At 53.0% G+C, this 14,629-nt stretch overlaps 4 protein-coding genes across 4 annotated transcripts; 1 reads left to right on the top strand and 3 right to left on the bottom strand.

The window, feature by feature from the left end:
- Positions 1 to 136: 136 nt before the first annotated feature.
- B0H65DRAFT_545371 (uncharacterized protein) lies at positions 137 to 2,499 on the bottom strand (the record flags this gene model as incomplete). Its single annotated transcript, XM_062829369.1, has 2 exons — positions 137 to 1,482; positions 1,578 to 2,499. 2 exons carry the CDS (start codon positions 2,497 to 2,499, stop codon positions 137 to 139), a joined length of 2,268 nt encoding a protein of 755 aa, XP_062687539.1.
- Positions 2,500 to 3,615: 1,116 nt separating this feature from the next.
- Positions 3,616 to 7,013, bottom strand: B0H65DRAFT_585709 (putative pyridoxal phosphate binding protein). Its single transcript, XM_062830933.1, has 2 exons — positions 6,590 to 7,013; positions 3,616 to 6,540 (listed from the first exon to the last, which is right to left on the bottom strand). Exons 1-2 carry the CDS (start codon positions 6,669 to 6,671, stop codon positions 3,935 to 3,937), a joined length of 2,688 nt encoding a protein of 895 aa, XP_062687538.1. The 5' UTR covers positions 6,672 to 7,013; the 3' UTR covers positions 3,616 to 3,934.
- Positions 7,014 to 7,231: 218 nt separating this feature from the next.
- Positions 7,232 to 9,960, top strand: B0H65DRAFT_555408 (P-loop containing nucleoside triphosphate hydrolase protein). The gene is made up of 2 exons (XM_062830027.1): positions 7,232 to 7,507; positions 7,588 to 9,960. The coding sequence occupies exons 1-2, from the start codon at positions 7,447 to 7,449 to the stop codon at positions 9,576 to 9,578; spliced, it is 2,052 nt and encodes a 683-aa protein (XP_062687537.1). The 5' UTR covers positions 7,232 to 7,446; the 3' UTR covers positions 9,579 to 9,960.
- A 1,117-nt stretch (positions 9,961 to 11,077) lies between these two features.
- On the bottom strand, positions 11,078 to 13,596 carry B0H65DRAFT_69843 (velvet factor-domain-containing protein). Its single transcript, XM_062831287.1, has 6 exons — positions 12,834 to 13,596; positions 12,646 to 12,700; positions 12,414 to 12,493; positions 12,075 to 12,343; positions 11,663 to 12,020; positions 11,078 to 11,502 (listed from the first exon to the last, which is right to left on the bottom strand). The coding sequence occupies exons 1-6, from the start codon at positions 13,241 to 13,243 to the stop codon at positions 11,238 to 11,240; spliced, it is 1,437 nt and encodes a 478-aa protein (XP_062687536.1). The 5' UTR covers positions 13,244 to 13,596; the 3' UTR covers positions 11,078 to 11,237.
- Between the last annotated feature and the right edge of the window lie 1,033 nt (positions 13,597 to 14,629).

The raw sequence follows: 14,629 nt of genomic DNA, 5'->3' as shown, positions 1-14,629 counted from the left end.
ATCGATGTCCACCATCTATGGATATAGTCTACCTCTATTTCCAACGCCTTTCTTCCAGGTCAAGGTCTATCCAAACCCCGAGTCTCCAACTTCATTATTTAGGTCATAACAACCCTTTGTTTTTCCCTCAGCTCCCTCAAATCCTTATACCACTCTGCCACCACCGTTCCCCCTTCCACAAACTAGGTAAATACTCCCCATCCAACCTCCACCAATCCCCCCTTCCCTCGCCCGGCATCCCTCCCAACCCCAACCACCTAAACACCGAAACGGGCACCGGTTCAAACAGAAAAAGCCCCGACCGGCTCATATCGTCAATCAACATCCACCTCGTCCAGTGCAGCCACATTAACACGAAAAGGCCGTTTCCTGTTCGTTTTAACCACCTCGGCAGAACCCTTCCATTGGTGACTCTTTTGAGAAGGACGATGAGAAAAGCTTGGACTAGACACCCCGCAAACTGCGAAACGAAGAACCCAACTGGTTCGGCGAAGACGGCTAGTCGGTTGCGGGTTTCGCAAGTCAGCCTGTCCTCGCCCTCGGGACTGATGCGAAAGGCGGTGGATGTCCAGCCGCCGAGGGCGTGGAGGACGCCAGAAAGAAGAAAGGCTGTGGCCATTTCTAGCATCGCCACGGCCCTCTTTTTCCCTGTCCTCTTTTGCTTTTCATTGGGGTTCTTCCCACCCTTCACCGCGCCTGTCCCCTCTCCTACCTTGCCACCGTTCTCATCTTCTTCAAGGTCAAGCTTCCCAAAAACCCCGATCTTCACCAAAAACCTTATCGGCCCCGTAAAACCCACCCGAAAACTCTGATGCCACCACCCGCCCCAAAACCCCGCCAACCCTCTATCCAACACATTCCTCACAAACCCCCCAAACAAAGACGGATACCGCCACAACTCATCCATCCCCTGACTTTCATTCCCCAACAACCCTCCCAACACAAAAAACTGCGTCAGCTGCCAGACACAGCTATACAAAAACAACCCGCCCAACACTCCACTCAACGAAAACAAGCTCCTCGCAAAGTCCAGCCCCCACAGCGGCAGAGAAGCCAAGAAGCGCGCGCAAGCGAGAGAAAGCGGCGGTAAGACAGAGGGGGAGGATGAAGCGAGAGAGGACAAGTGGTCTGGGTGACGGAGAGGACCGTTGGGGCCGAGAAGGAAGTAGGGATCTAAGCGCGCGGAGACGGTGAAGAAATCTAGGGCGAGGTAGGACCAGGTGATGTGGATGAGGCGGGAGAGGAGGAAGGAGCGGGTGGTGAGGGGGCGGTGGAAGTGTTGCCGAGTAGAAAGGGGAGGGGAGGAGGAGGGGGTGAAGGTGACGGGGAGGCCGTGGGGGAAGTGAGGGAGGATGTGCCCCTGGGAGGAGGAGGGGGAGGAGGGGGAGGAGGAGGAGGAGGAGGAGGAGAGGATGGAGGTAGGTAAGGGGGTGATGACGGGTGGTTGGAGAGAGGGGATGGATGAGATGGAGTAATTCCAGCCTAGAATAGTTGGTGTCATTGTCAGTTTTTGCGTTGCGATCGAGGATGGGAGAAAGAAAAAAAGGGGGAAGATAAAAGGGGAAGGAGAAATGTACCAGCACCCCTGAACGAATTAAATATATCCATCACCCAATCCAACCTCTCCCAAAATGTGCCGTTATCCGGGTACGGCTCCCAGTAGTACTCGTACTTCTCGAGGTCGACCGTTTCGTCTACTGTCCATTTCTTTCCCTTTTCTTCGTGTTTCTCTCCTGGACTTTGACTTTGTTGCGTCTTCCGTTTTCTGATTGTGTTGCCGTTGGTATTCACGTCGTTGCCGTTCATAGATGCACCACCATTCAGGTTCCCTTCCACCCCCTTCTGCTTCTCCCCATCGTCTTCCTTTTCATCCCCCTTCTCACCATTCCCATCTCCTCCGCCTCTGCTCCTCCGTAGCCGCCGCCTAACCCTCATAGCCCACCCCTGATACCCCCCAAAAACCACCATCTCCAACCCCCAAATCGTTCCCCACCCACACATCAACCCAGCCGCATAAGCTATGGCCGTACAAGCGCTTGCCGTGGTTTTTCCCGGCGCAAACCATTTCTCAACCCATCCTTTTCCCCCTTCCACTCCCTCTCCCATACCCTCTCCCTCCGTCAACCCGAGTCCGAGCCCTCCAAACCCAGGAAGTCCAACAACCACCCCCAAGTTCCACCAAACAATCAAGGCACCGACTATCCACCTCAGCTTATGAACCCATTCCCTTCGTATTCTTACTCGCTGGTTTTGAATGGCGGGGACGGTGTATTGGGGGATGCAGAGATATGCGATGGGTAAGAGAAAAGAGCCCACAAGACAAAAGGGGAGGAGGAAGGGCTGGACTTTTGGTGGTGGTGATGAGCCATTAACATCGGTGGGAAGGAGGGCCGAGTAGAAGATGCGTCGGTAGGTGGTTAGGTAATGGGCTGCTAGGTTGATCGGGGGTGCAGAGGCATCTGGTGGTGCCCCTGGAAGTGGTGGTGTTAAGGTCGACATGATGCCATGTAGTGTAGGTGCGGGTGTTGGTCTGGAACTAAGATTGCGGTTGGGGTAGGTATGTTGTAGCCGTCAGTAGGAGATTTCGAACAGAGATATTGAGGTTAAAGTCGTGATGAGGTGCCAAACAGTTCAACAGATATTCATTCCGTTGAGTTGTTGACTTCACCGGTGACGTGTCTCGTCAGCAACAACCGGGAATAAGCAACTGCTGAAAAAGTTTGCCTGCTCAAAAAGAATGCAAAGAGAGAGAGAGAAAGAAATTTGCGCAGTCCACGAAAACCCAGCGCAGACAAGAAAAAGAAGGAAAAAAAAAACAATGTCTCACAACCTGAGCCCTAATCAATTCGTGTATCACCGCCGCCGTCACCAGTACCACCCGTCTCCAGGTTGGGTGGGTGATCACGAGAAAAAGCGGAAGCAAACCGCAGTAAAAACAGCGAAACAGGACCGGCCACCTACCCGGGAGTTTGCAACCAATGGAGGCAAGCACAGATAGACAAGTGAGAACCCTGACGGGCAGGCAATCTCCACAGCGGGCTTTACCGCTGTTCGGGGCAATCAAACACCTAACAGCCCTACTCGTCAGGTCTAGAAGCGACTCTGACCCTTTCCGCCAGGAAAGGGTCAGGCAGCGCAATTAGCAAAAATCAGGGCGATTAGCAAAATTTTAGTATACATTACCCGCCTGCAAATTTCCTAGCAAATGGAGGTAGCGTGGTATAACTCCATATCGCTGAATAGGGTAAAGCCATTCACACATTAATTCCCAACCACGGAACTCATGCATCCAAAATGTAATCACGAGCGATTGTGCCCCTTTCCTTTCTATATCTAATAATACTTTTATCTTTTTCATATGTTTTACTTTGGTGGTGCAAATCAAATTGCAATGTGACTTTGTATTTTTGGACATTCTGGCATATGTACGAGATGTACGTGGTTCTACTGGATTAGTGCATATTGCTTGTATGCACGTGGTGGGAGGCCAATTTTCCCGCTTCTACAATCCTAACCCCAGATTCTTTTGCTAATCGCCCTGATTTTTGCTAATTGCCCTGCCTGACCCTTGCCTGGCGGCAAGGGGAAGAAGACGATTCTAGTCCTGACGAGTATCGATGCAGAATGTAGGGGCGATCCTGATTTATCGTGTGCTGGTCTCAGTGAACCAGATCGGTGGGAATTGCTTCCTTCTTTTCCGTTGTTTTCGAATATTTACGGGGGTGGTTTATTGGGCATTGTCCCTCATCATTTGTTATTGATCATGACCCAGGTATCTAAAATACTATGATTTGTTGTGGTCACTCACGACCTAACCAAAATATCAAAAGAGTCCAACCGACTCAAATCACTACTCCCGTCCCACGATAGGTATCCACTGCGGCTGAGTATGTACGGGTATCAACATCTCCGATACAAAAACTCCGAACTCACATCACACCCTAGGAATAACAACGTCCCCCACCCTAACCTTCACCACTTTATTCACCTCCCTTTCTGTTGTAGAGGTATCCTCAGCCAACCCCATATGCACCCCAAAGAACACCTTCCCCTCGAACCTCCTCGTCTTACTTAGCGTAACAAACGGTTCACCCCCTCCACTACTTTTTTGACCAGTTTCTTGGTCTATGCAGACCATGTGGCATCTTCTGCATGAGCCTAGCATCTGGAATTTGAACCCGGTAGAAGAGGAGGGGTTGAGGATGCGGAGGGAGGACCAGGTATCTTCCTCGTAGGGTTTTGCTTTTGCGGTCGAAGTAGAGGGGGAGGAGGGAGAGGAGGGAGAGGAGGGAGAGGTAGGAGAGAAGACGAGGTTAGCCCGAAACACTGCTTCTGATATTGGTCCTTTCACAGAAGGGTTGTAAAAGGCGATGGACTCATTAAGAGCATCAACACTAGCCGTCGTGATCGCCAATATCGGGCTTTCATTCGACAACAATATCCGTCTCGGCTTTGGTCCCTGTCCCTGTGCTTCTTCCTCAGTTGTGGGAGTCGCCGAGCGCTGCTCTGTATCTGAATCCGGTGGTGACGGCGGTGTTTCCACCACTTCGGCTGATGGGAAAGCTCCCGGCATCATCGCTCGTGGTTTCACCGGCTTTGCTGACTTGCTGCTGCTACATATCGGAACAGACACACTACTACCCTGAGGCTGCTGCTGATGCCTCTGCAAATGTGCCTTAGCATGCCTCATCATCCCCTTCCCCTGCCCGCCCGGCGGGAACCTGGCCAGCACGCACGGCACCCCCAGGACAGTCGAGAAGAAGTCGTTGATTTGTGCCGAAGCATACGTCTGCGCGGTGATTTCTTCGCCGCAGACGCGGGAGGACATCATACCCGATCGACGGGGGCTGTACATTCGTGGGTTTTTAGACAGCGGGACCGCGATGGAGTGGGGTAAACGTGGTGATGATGGTGGGATGTCGCCGGCGTAAGTAACTTGGAGTTCACCCATGGTGAAATCCAGATTTGGTCGTAGAAGTGCCATCTTGGGATATCGTTTCTGGCTGAGTGCTTGTCCTGATCCGCGGTGGACTAGGCACCATTCGCGGTCCCAGGCGAGACCTTCGGGGCGGACTTCCCAGTCTAGGCCCGGGGGGACGTGGAAGCCGGCGCAGCTCTTGATGGGGTAGACGACTATGCTTTTGATGAAGAGCTCCGGTGTGTTTCGTAGTGGTGGTTGGAGTTTCGTGTTGTCTGGCGAAGGCAAGAGAGGTAGTGTATCCTCCTGATAAAACTCCTCCACAAATCCAACAAACCCATCCACGTCCGCTATCGTGCTCATAGCCCCCAGACTCGCTCTTATGATCCCCGTTGGTTTTCCGCCCATGATGTCATTATCCGTTCCGCAACGGAACCCCGAAGAAAAGTTCTGTTTCATCTCCCACGGCTCCAGTCCCAAAGCAGAGGCGATGCCACCGGGGTTACACACCCCTCCGGTCCTGATATGTATCCCCTTTAGCATCGCCAGCTTTTCCACTTCTGCGAGACTGATCCACGTTCCTTGCGAGTTGCGGATGTTGAACGCAACCACCGGTCCTGTCCCCTCCTCCGTCTCCATCTCCGGATCGGGGTCAGGCGAGTAAATCTGACAAACCAGTTCACCATTCGCATGTCTCAACCCCTTTAACCCCCCATACAACCGTCTAGCCAAAAACTCGGTATGACCAGCCACCCTCTCCATACTCCCAAATAGCCTGGCATGCACATCCATCGCCACGTCCAGCGCCACGATGCCATGAATCGGTAACGTCCCATCTTCCAACCGTTCATGAAGAAACCCATCTTTCGGAGCATGCCATTGCTCTTTCAGACAAACGACCATATCAACCGTTCCACCGCCAAAGTACCGTCTCGACGAAAACACATGCTGAGACTCCTTGCGAACGATCAAAGCGCCGAGGTCGGGAAACCCAAAGATTTTGTAAAAAGAGAGGACGACGAAGTCGGGTGCTGTTTGGGCGTTGGATAAGTCCAAGGGGGAAGAGGAGACGAGGGCGGCGGCGTCTAGGAGGGTGTAAGTTTTTCGGTTTGTTTTGGTCTCAGCCTGATGGCGGATTTGGGAAGACCAAGAAAGGGGAAAGCGACGGCCGTCCATGTTGGATTGGGCTGGGTAGGCGAATAATATTGGTCTTTCGTCCTCATTGTCGTCAAAGGGACAACTCCCCGATAACCAGTCCTCCATCTGCCGATCATCCAGACAAACGCTACTTCGAGCTTCTTCTCGAACTCCAACCAGACTGGTATGACTCGCTTGGTGATATACGTAGTCAAAGCCCGTGGGCAGACATCTCATGGCATCGACAACGAGCTTGATACCGGCCGTGGCGTTGGCGACGAAAACCAGGTCGAAGTCGGCTGGGTCGGCGTTGAAGAACTGCAGGGCTCGGAGACGGATATCCTGCATGCGCTGGGTTGATAGTTGGGAGGAAGCAGATGCGGAGTGAGGGTTGCCGAAGAGGTTGGCGGTCATCTCGTGGGCGAAACGGTCCATGAGGGACTTGGGATAGGGGGTGGTGCCGGCATGGTCGAGGTAGATGGAGTCTGTTCTGTGTTAGTGATCTGGATGGAGATGGAACTTGGGAAGTCTTACCTTTGAGCATGGGATACTCTTCTTCTCTTATCCTTTCCACGTCGGCGTTATAGCCATCATGTTGAATGGTGAATGAGCCCATCTTGGAGAACTTTTAAGTATCACCAAGTCCATCAAGAGACAAAAAGCGGTTAACCAACTTTGATATTTCTGTGATATCTCTGGACTATCGACATGGACATCTGATTAGATGCTGGGGTGGATAACTTGTCATTGTTGCGGTCATGATATCAATAAATGCAACCAAAGGCAGTGGCGTAAGTGTAGTAGTCCCCTTATCCCGTCACGGCCGGCGCTTGTCATCCGGGAGAGGTCAGTTGGGCTCGGCGAGGAGGTCCAACGGAACCTGAACGGAGATCGCCACTTTCCAGCACAGCGAAGTGAAAGACAGGCGGCGGTCTCCCTGCTTCAGTGGAGGGCCGCCCTGGAATGCCCCTGTGAACACTGTGGGAATAGTACGGGGGAGTGGATACGGAACTGAAAGAGGCCCCGCTTTGACACGAGGAGTGCGCCACGAAACGAACCCTCCCCAGCCACAGCAAGCGTGGCTCATGCGCGACCGGGCTTAATTGAAACGCGCAGTGCAGCGGGGAAGCGCGTCGAGCTTCGAGCTGTAGCCCCACAAATTCGCGGTCGCGTCTCCGCAATGGAATGCACCAGGGGTGGAGCGCGAACTGGAATTCTACTTTGGTGCAGTGCAACCGTGACTTCTCAAGGTTCCTCTTTCCACCTTACAACCATACAACCACACAAGTCCATCACCACCATCAACATCCGCGCATCGTTCTTTCCTCGCGATTGCTGCTTGTATCTGCGATTTTGCATTGCGACTGGTGTTTTTGACTTTCTAAGAAACCATGGCCTCGCCTACCGCGACCACGACTCTGGGGAAGAGGAGAAGGAGCACTAGACTCACAGGTGAGCTACAACTGACGACATCCAGACTTGCCATCGAGAGCCTTCATACTGACAGACAGAAGACGAGGAGATCACACTAGGCCCCCTTGCCGTAAAGCGAACAAGACGCTCTCTCCGAATCCATCCAGAGATCCATCATGAGCCCGACCACATCCAGGCAGAGAAGGAGAAGGCCGCCTCACCACCCAAGCCTATTGCCGACGACGTCGAGAACCACAAGGAGAACTGCAAGCCCACAGAAGACGACAGCGAAGAGGTCATCGAGGCGGAAACACCATCCAAGTCACTCCTAAGAAGGCGCAAATCAGTCATCGCCAGCCCACCAAAGACAGCTCCAGTCACACCTTCCACACCACGACACTACGATGTCTTTGCAAAGGCAGCAGTCACCACTCCGCGCCATCGCGTCATGTCCGTCGGCAAGCTATCCAGGCGCATGACACCAAGCACGCCCATGACACCCGCGGCTTCTCAAACAGTCTACCACCAGGCTCGTCAACTCTTTTCCCGAAGCGCCGATCCCGGAGAACTCATTGGGCGCGACGAGGAGCGCGAGAAGCTCAACACTTTTTTGGATCGCTGCACAACCGCCCATCCCAGCGGCTGCCTCTACGTCAGCGGACCTCCTGGAACCGGAAAGAGCGCCATCGTCAACAAGGTCACCGACAAGTTCGCATCCGAGACATCAACAGTGCGCAAGGCATACATCAACTGCATGAGCATCAAGTCATCCAAGGATCTCTACGTCACCCTTCTCGACCAGCTAGTCAGCAAAGATGAGGACAAGGAGGAACTCTCAACAGAAAGCGACGTGGTGGCGCCACTCCAAAAGCTCATCCTGCCCAAGAAAAAGATCCAGGACGTCTACCTCGTGGTGTTGGACGAAATCGATCACATCCTCACCCTCGACCCCGAAAGTCTCTACAGCCTCTTCGAATGGTCGCTCGAAAAGAAGAACTCGCGCCTCGCCCTGATCGGCATCGCCAACGCGCTCGACCTCACCGACCGCTTTCTGCCGCGCCTCAAGTCGCGCAACCTCAAGCCTGAGCTTTTGCCCATCCTTCCATACACGGCACCCCAGGTCAAGAACATCATCATCACGCGTCTCAAAAGTCTGCTTCCCGGCGGCACGCCCAAGGACCCCAACTACGTCCCCTTCTTCCACCCAGCCGCCATCGAGCTCTGCTCGCGCAAAGTCTCCAGCCAAACCGGCGACCTGCGCCGCGCATTTGAGATCTGCCGCCGCGCCATCGACCTCGTCGAGTCCGAGACCCGCCTCAAGCACGAGAACGAAGTCAAGGAGCAGATGCTACAGATGTCTCCATCCAAGAAGCGCGTCCTCGGCGAAAACACCAATCTTTCCTCGGGTCCCGCTCCTTCATCTCTCTTCCGGAGCATCTCCACACCCAGCGCCAGCGTCTCGGCCTCGCTTCTGAGGTCCCTGCAGGCTTTGACACCAGCCACCGCTCCGCGCGTCAGCATTGCCCACCTCAGCAAAGTCACAGCAGCAGCATTCAGCAACGGCACCACTCAACGCCTCAAGACGCTCAACCTCCAGCAAAAAGCCGCTTTGTGCGCTCTGGTCGCCATCGAGAAACGTAATCGCGCCGCGCAGTCGGAAGCGATCGCCTCTGCTTCGGCCTCGTTCACATCTACCACCGGCACTCCGTCGAGGAAACAAGAGGCGCCGATTGCACCAACGGTCAAGACTCTCTACGAGGCTTACACCAAGCTCTGCAAGCAGGATTCGCTGCTACATCCGCTTTCGTCATCTGAGTTCCGCGAGGTTGTCTCTTCCCTGGAAACACTCAGCTTGATCACGCCCGTGGACGGCAAGACTGGGTCGTTCACGGCTTTGGGGTATAGCTCGCCTGGAGTGGGGACGCCGAAGAGGGGAGGCAAGAAAAAGAAGGATGTGTTTGGGATGGGAGGGGCGTTGGTCGCGGGAGATGAGAAGAGGGTGGCTAGTTGTGTGGGGGAGAGGGAGGTTGAGCAGACTTTGTTGAAGGATGATGGTGCGGGGGTGGGGATTTTGAGGGGGATTTTGAGTGGGGAGGCGTTGGATGATTGAGTTGTTTGATGTGTTTGGGGTATTATGGGAAGAGTGTGTGTGAACGATTTGAACGAGTTGGACTTTGATGATTGGGTTGTCTTGCGTTGTTGGAGAAGGAAGCACTGGAAAAGCATTTGTATAAAGGGGCATGGCATGGCATGGCGTGTTTGAAAGCATTCAAAATATATCATAGGGAGGGTGGTGTTTGGATTCATTGTAACCCAGGATAAAGGGTCGGTTGGTGTTTTGGCGTTTGGGCTTTTGTTTACCTGTTTAGTTGTTTACTTGAAAGACAAAAAGGGGGAAAGAGAGAGAGTAATGATCAGGCTGGCATCAGTATACACTACATAGAACTGCCGTCGTAAATAGACACGCAAAACAGAAGATGATTCACAAACACCATCTCCTTCCTCCCTTTTTGATATGTTTCGTTCTAAGCCTCACCTGCCCTTCACCTGCTATTAACTTTCCACCTCCTTTATCTTCTTTCCATCTGCATGTCTGTGTGCAGTGCCCATTGATATCTCATTGGGGCCAAGGTTCAAATTCATCAGTGTCGTCGGGTGTCTGTCCTAACCAGCGTGCCAGCATAGTACTAGCCGATCAACTCCGAACTCTTTGACCTAAAGTCGGCAAGTTCCCATATTCTGAGTTAGACTTGTCAGTTTCGGCCGGGCGGGCGGCCAACCGCGTCCTGAGTTCCCCGGCGGTGTAAGCGGTGTGTGTGTAGGTAAATGGCCTTCCGTTCCGAACGGAGCGAACGGAGCGAACGGAGGTAAGGTGGCGGGCATAGGGCACAGTGCCCGTCCGTGTCTTCGTTCTTCAAACGTGGGAATCTCCGTCCGGGCTGACTTTTGATTTTCGGTCCCGGATGTCGCTTCGATTCGGTTCGGTTTGTATAGACCTAGTATCAAAGTGATCATTACTCGCTAAGACCGTTAAGACCGACACACCCGAAACACCCAAACCCTCTCCCCGTTTTATTTTCATGAAATTGTGATTACAAACTAACTACAAAGACAGCAGCAATGGGAAACAGAAGAACCGCCAGCGCCTCTCCTCTTCTTCTTTCTTGTACAAATAGTATCATGTGTCTGATCTAAGTAAACATCCACACTGGCAAGATCATGCTAGCAAGGTACTGTAGACCGGCAAGCATATCCCCAATTTCTAGTTCCAATTCTTCGATATTCCCACATATGGCCATAGCAAAAAAAGCTATATCGAATCGACCATTTCGAGTATCGGCAGCTCTTATATGATGCCCAACATGTACCGCGTTCACTCCGTCATATCCAGTCCTTCTTCTTCTTCCCGTGGTCTGTACGTATGAGGTAGTACATGGCGGCGAATTCATCCAGTCATATGATTCTCGTCGTCTTCTCTCATCATCGCACCGAATCGAATGTTTCGAGGTCCAACGACCCCGTTACCGAATAATATCGGGAAACTCAGAGTGGCTCCGACGCAGGGTTAAACGCTTGCCGGGAGATGTGTTTGTCGGTCGCTTTGCAGGTGTCAGTAGCCAAAGTATGACTGCCGGACATCTTTAACCCTAGAGAGCCATTCTGAGTTTCCCGAGATTGTTCGGTAAGTCGTCATGTCAGAACTTCCTCTTTCCTTCCTATTCTGTATCCATTCCCCCTCCCCTATGATGTCCAAGGCTAACTAACCACCCTAATAATCATCATCATCCTCATTATTCTTACTATTCGCCCCCTCCTTTCTGATGGGAATCTTGATGCCCTGCGTCGCAAAACACTTGCTCAGCGCCGTGCTGTCGCACACTCCCGGGAACTTCTTGGCGCTAAACACCTGGAACGGCTCGCTGAAGACGGAGGCGAGGATCGGAGCCTTGGACTGGTTGATTCCCGTGCTGGAACCGGACGATCCCGAGGGAAGGGGGGTGGGGAGACCGACGTTTACGAAGGAGAATTGGAGCCTTTTTTTGGGGGGGTTTGTTAGCTTGCTTGGGCTCCGGATGGAAGAGAGTGAGTGAAGAGGGGATGGGATGGAAGCGTTAAGGTTAAGGGGGAATGGGATGGAAGGGAAGAGAATAAAAGGGGCAAAGGGATAAACGGGGCAAAGAAAGTACTACACACCTAAAAACACCCTCAGTCCTCACACTCAAATCCTGCATCACGAACCAAATTCCAATCTTATCGTTCGTGTCCGTCAGCCGGAAGGCGCTGCATACCAAGCTTCCGATCAGGTTCCTCGTGAACATGCCCTGGGGCTGCTGTCCGCCCTGGCCACCAACACTGCTGACCGACATTCTTTGCTGCAGAGGTCCGCCTACACCACCGGGCATGCCACCAACACCGCCTCCATACTGAGCTCCAGGGTGATCGTAAGGACCTCGCGGGGCGCCGTATGGCCCGGGTTGGGGCGGAAGTGGTTGGTTGTATTGGTAGTGCGAGGGGGCGGGGGCGCCGTAGGGGTTTCCGTTTACGAAGCCGGCTGTTTTCATTGTCAGCATTTACTGTATAACATGACGAATTAGGGGCAGCATACCCTGGTAAGGACTCGTCTGCATATCATACGGATTCATGCCCGGGTTCCCTTGATACGGCATCCCTTGATGATGCCCATAGCCCACATCTCGATTCGACGGCAGAATATGCGAATAGGCGGGCGTCGTTTGCTCGAGGGAGGCGTACGAAGCTGGGGTGGTGGAAGAGATGGAGGGCGTTGAAGTCGTGTGTCGGACGAGGTTTACTTCCTTCAGGGCGTCTTCTGTGTATAGGCTGACGTTGCAGATGAACATGGAGTATTCGATTTCACTGTAACATCCTTGTCAGCCATCATCAGCTCTAGAGAGTTAGGGGGGTATTGTTTTGAGTGGTTACTGACTTGCAATCAATCTCTTTCCCAGTTTTCGCATCTCTGATAACCAGTTTAACACAGGGAGGGGGTGTGATAGGTCTTCGATCCTGTTATTCCATGTCATATGTAAGCCACCGATCGAACTGTTTGTTTTCTAGAGCGAAACACAACGTAACAGGCTACATTGGTTGGAGGACCGAATGTGCCAATGTGCGATGTGCCAGCCAGCAGCAGCAGCCAGACATAAGCAAGCCCATACCTTATCACCAAAACCACACATTCGCGCACGTTGTGGTTGTTGCACAACTTCAAGCCTATAGTATGGGATGAAACCGGGTTAGCCCTGTTGTCTTTCTTGACTCTGTCTCTTGGCTCTCTCTCTGTCTCTGACACCGACGAGCGCAAACGGAAAGACGGCCGAAACCAAGGGTTGTAGGTCAAACTCACGAATACATCCTCCCCTGACTATCCGTCCCCGAGTACGGCTTCAAGTTTTGCTCCTGCTGCATCCTTTCCTCGGCCGTCAAGGGCGCTCGTTCTTGTAGCTGCTGCTGGGATGGCGGGGTCGCTTGTAATTGGCCGCCGTGGCTGCTTCCATCACCGTGACTGGAACCACCGGGGCCGGGGGCAGGAGGAGGAGCCGAAGACCCGGAGCCGGACATGGTGGGATCTTGGTATGGGTTTGTATGGGGCGGTGGTGGCGCGTTGGGAGGGGCCATGGAAGGGAACTGGTGTTGCTGCAGTTGGTGATGACGCGGGGGGTATGGAGACGCGTGAGGATTGTGGTGATGAGGATCGTGGTGATAGCTGTGGTCGGGCGGCAGCTGGTGCGGCAGGTTTGAAGAATACGGTTGCATCTTTTGTCTGTTCCCTTCTGTTCTCTGTTTCTAATCTGGCTGTATTCTTGTTGCTGGGTCGGTAGGTAGGTAGGTAGGTATGCCGGCGCGCAATTGATGCCCTGGAAGCTGGAGCGGACTCGAGTCCGGTTCTAGGAACTAAAAGTCGGAGGGGTCTTTTCTTCTTTATTTCTGGATCCAATCCAAAGAAAGCTGAACCACGGTTGATATTTCTGTGGGCGAAGTGGAAGTGGGCGTACAAGAGCTTTTGTTATTTTCTTCCAAACAACTGACGACAGCTCTTGGGGAAAGGTCGAGGTACAAGATGTTGTAGCTTGTCAGGAAGTTCAGGAACCCTTGAACTGGAGCTGTCGCGGTACCTCTCTGTTGGGTTGGAGATGGGTTTTTGTGGAGAGCCGCGAGTGGTGGATGAGGGGCGGGTTCGGTCAGTGGCACCGAAGGAGCGGCAGCAGCGTGGGGCACGTTTGGGATTTTTGGGGCTCTCCAGGTCCTGGGTGAGTTGGGGCTCTCTTCCAGGCTGACGGGAGTCGGGAACCTGAATGCAGTGACGGGAGGGGGGACCGAGGGGATGGCAAGCTGACGAGTCACCAAAGTGTCAGGCCAACTTATAGTGAGATGACTTATAGTGATATGATGATGACGAAGGCGATTGGGTCGGGACCGAGAAAGTTGAAAGGCAGAAATTGTCGAGTTTGTTCAAGGAGGTTTCAAGTTGAAAGTAAAGAGAGGATGAAGGGATGTGTTATTTGCGCCAGCGATTGTGCCTTGACCTCCATGTATTCCTGGGTTGAGTGAGGTTGCTTTGAAGTATGAGAAAACAAGAGAGACTTTCGCTCTTCAATGCCCTTGCCCACCCTTGAACCCCCCCACGAGGCCGTGTTGTGTGTCTGTGTGTTGACTGATGTGCTCGAGATTGAGATTGACTTGGGTGAGGCGTGTGAACTGTGAGGACTGAAGTGAGGTTGTTTCCAGAATGGTGGTCGTCCGGGGTCTCTTAGTGGTGCGGTAACGTAAGGTTCACGAGTGTACAGCAAAGGTACAGCTACGAAACCCTCGAAACCGCCCAATGAGAGGGTCGATGCTGAACTGAAGAGCGACCCCAAAACAGCTGTAAGAAGAGCTCCACACGCACCACTACGCGGGCCTGCACCGTCCATGCAATTTAAGTCTCCGACACGCAACCCCTGGTTCTACCTGGTAACCTGTAGACCTGCTTGGCGTTTGTGCAGCTGTTGAACACAGGCATTTAAGCTCTCTAGGGAGGAAGGGATACCGCTGCCTGTCCGTTTTATATCTCGCTGTTGTGCCAGGTTCTGCAAGACATAAAGTCTACCTCTAGTCTGACGTTGTAGCGGTTTGGGTACCTACCTAGACGACGGGAAATCG

Source organism: Neurospora tetraspora (genome assembly GCF_033439725.1).
Source record: "Neurospora tetraspora strain CBS 560.94 chromosome Unknown B0H65scaffold_1, whole genome shotgun sequence".
Taxonomy (NCBI): Eukaryota; Fungi; Ascomycota; class Sordariomycetes; order Sordariales; family Sordariaceae; genus Neurospora; species Neurospora tetraspora.
Note: the sequence above shows the minus strand (reverse complement) of the source record. Positions and strands in the feature narration are given on the sequence as shown.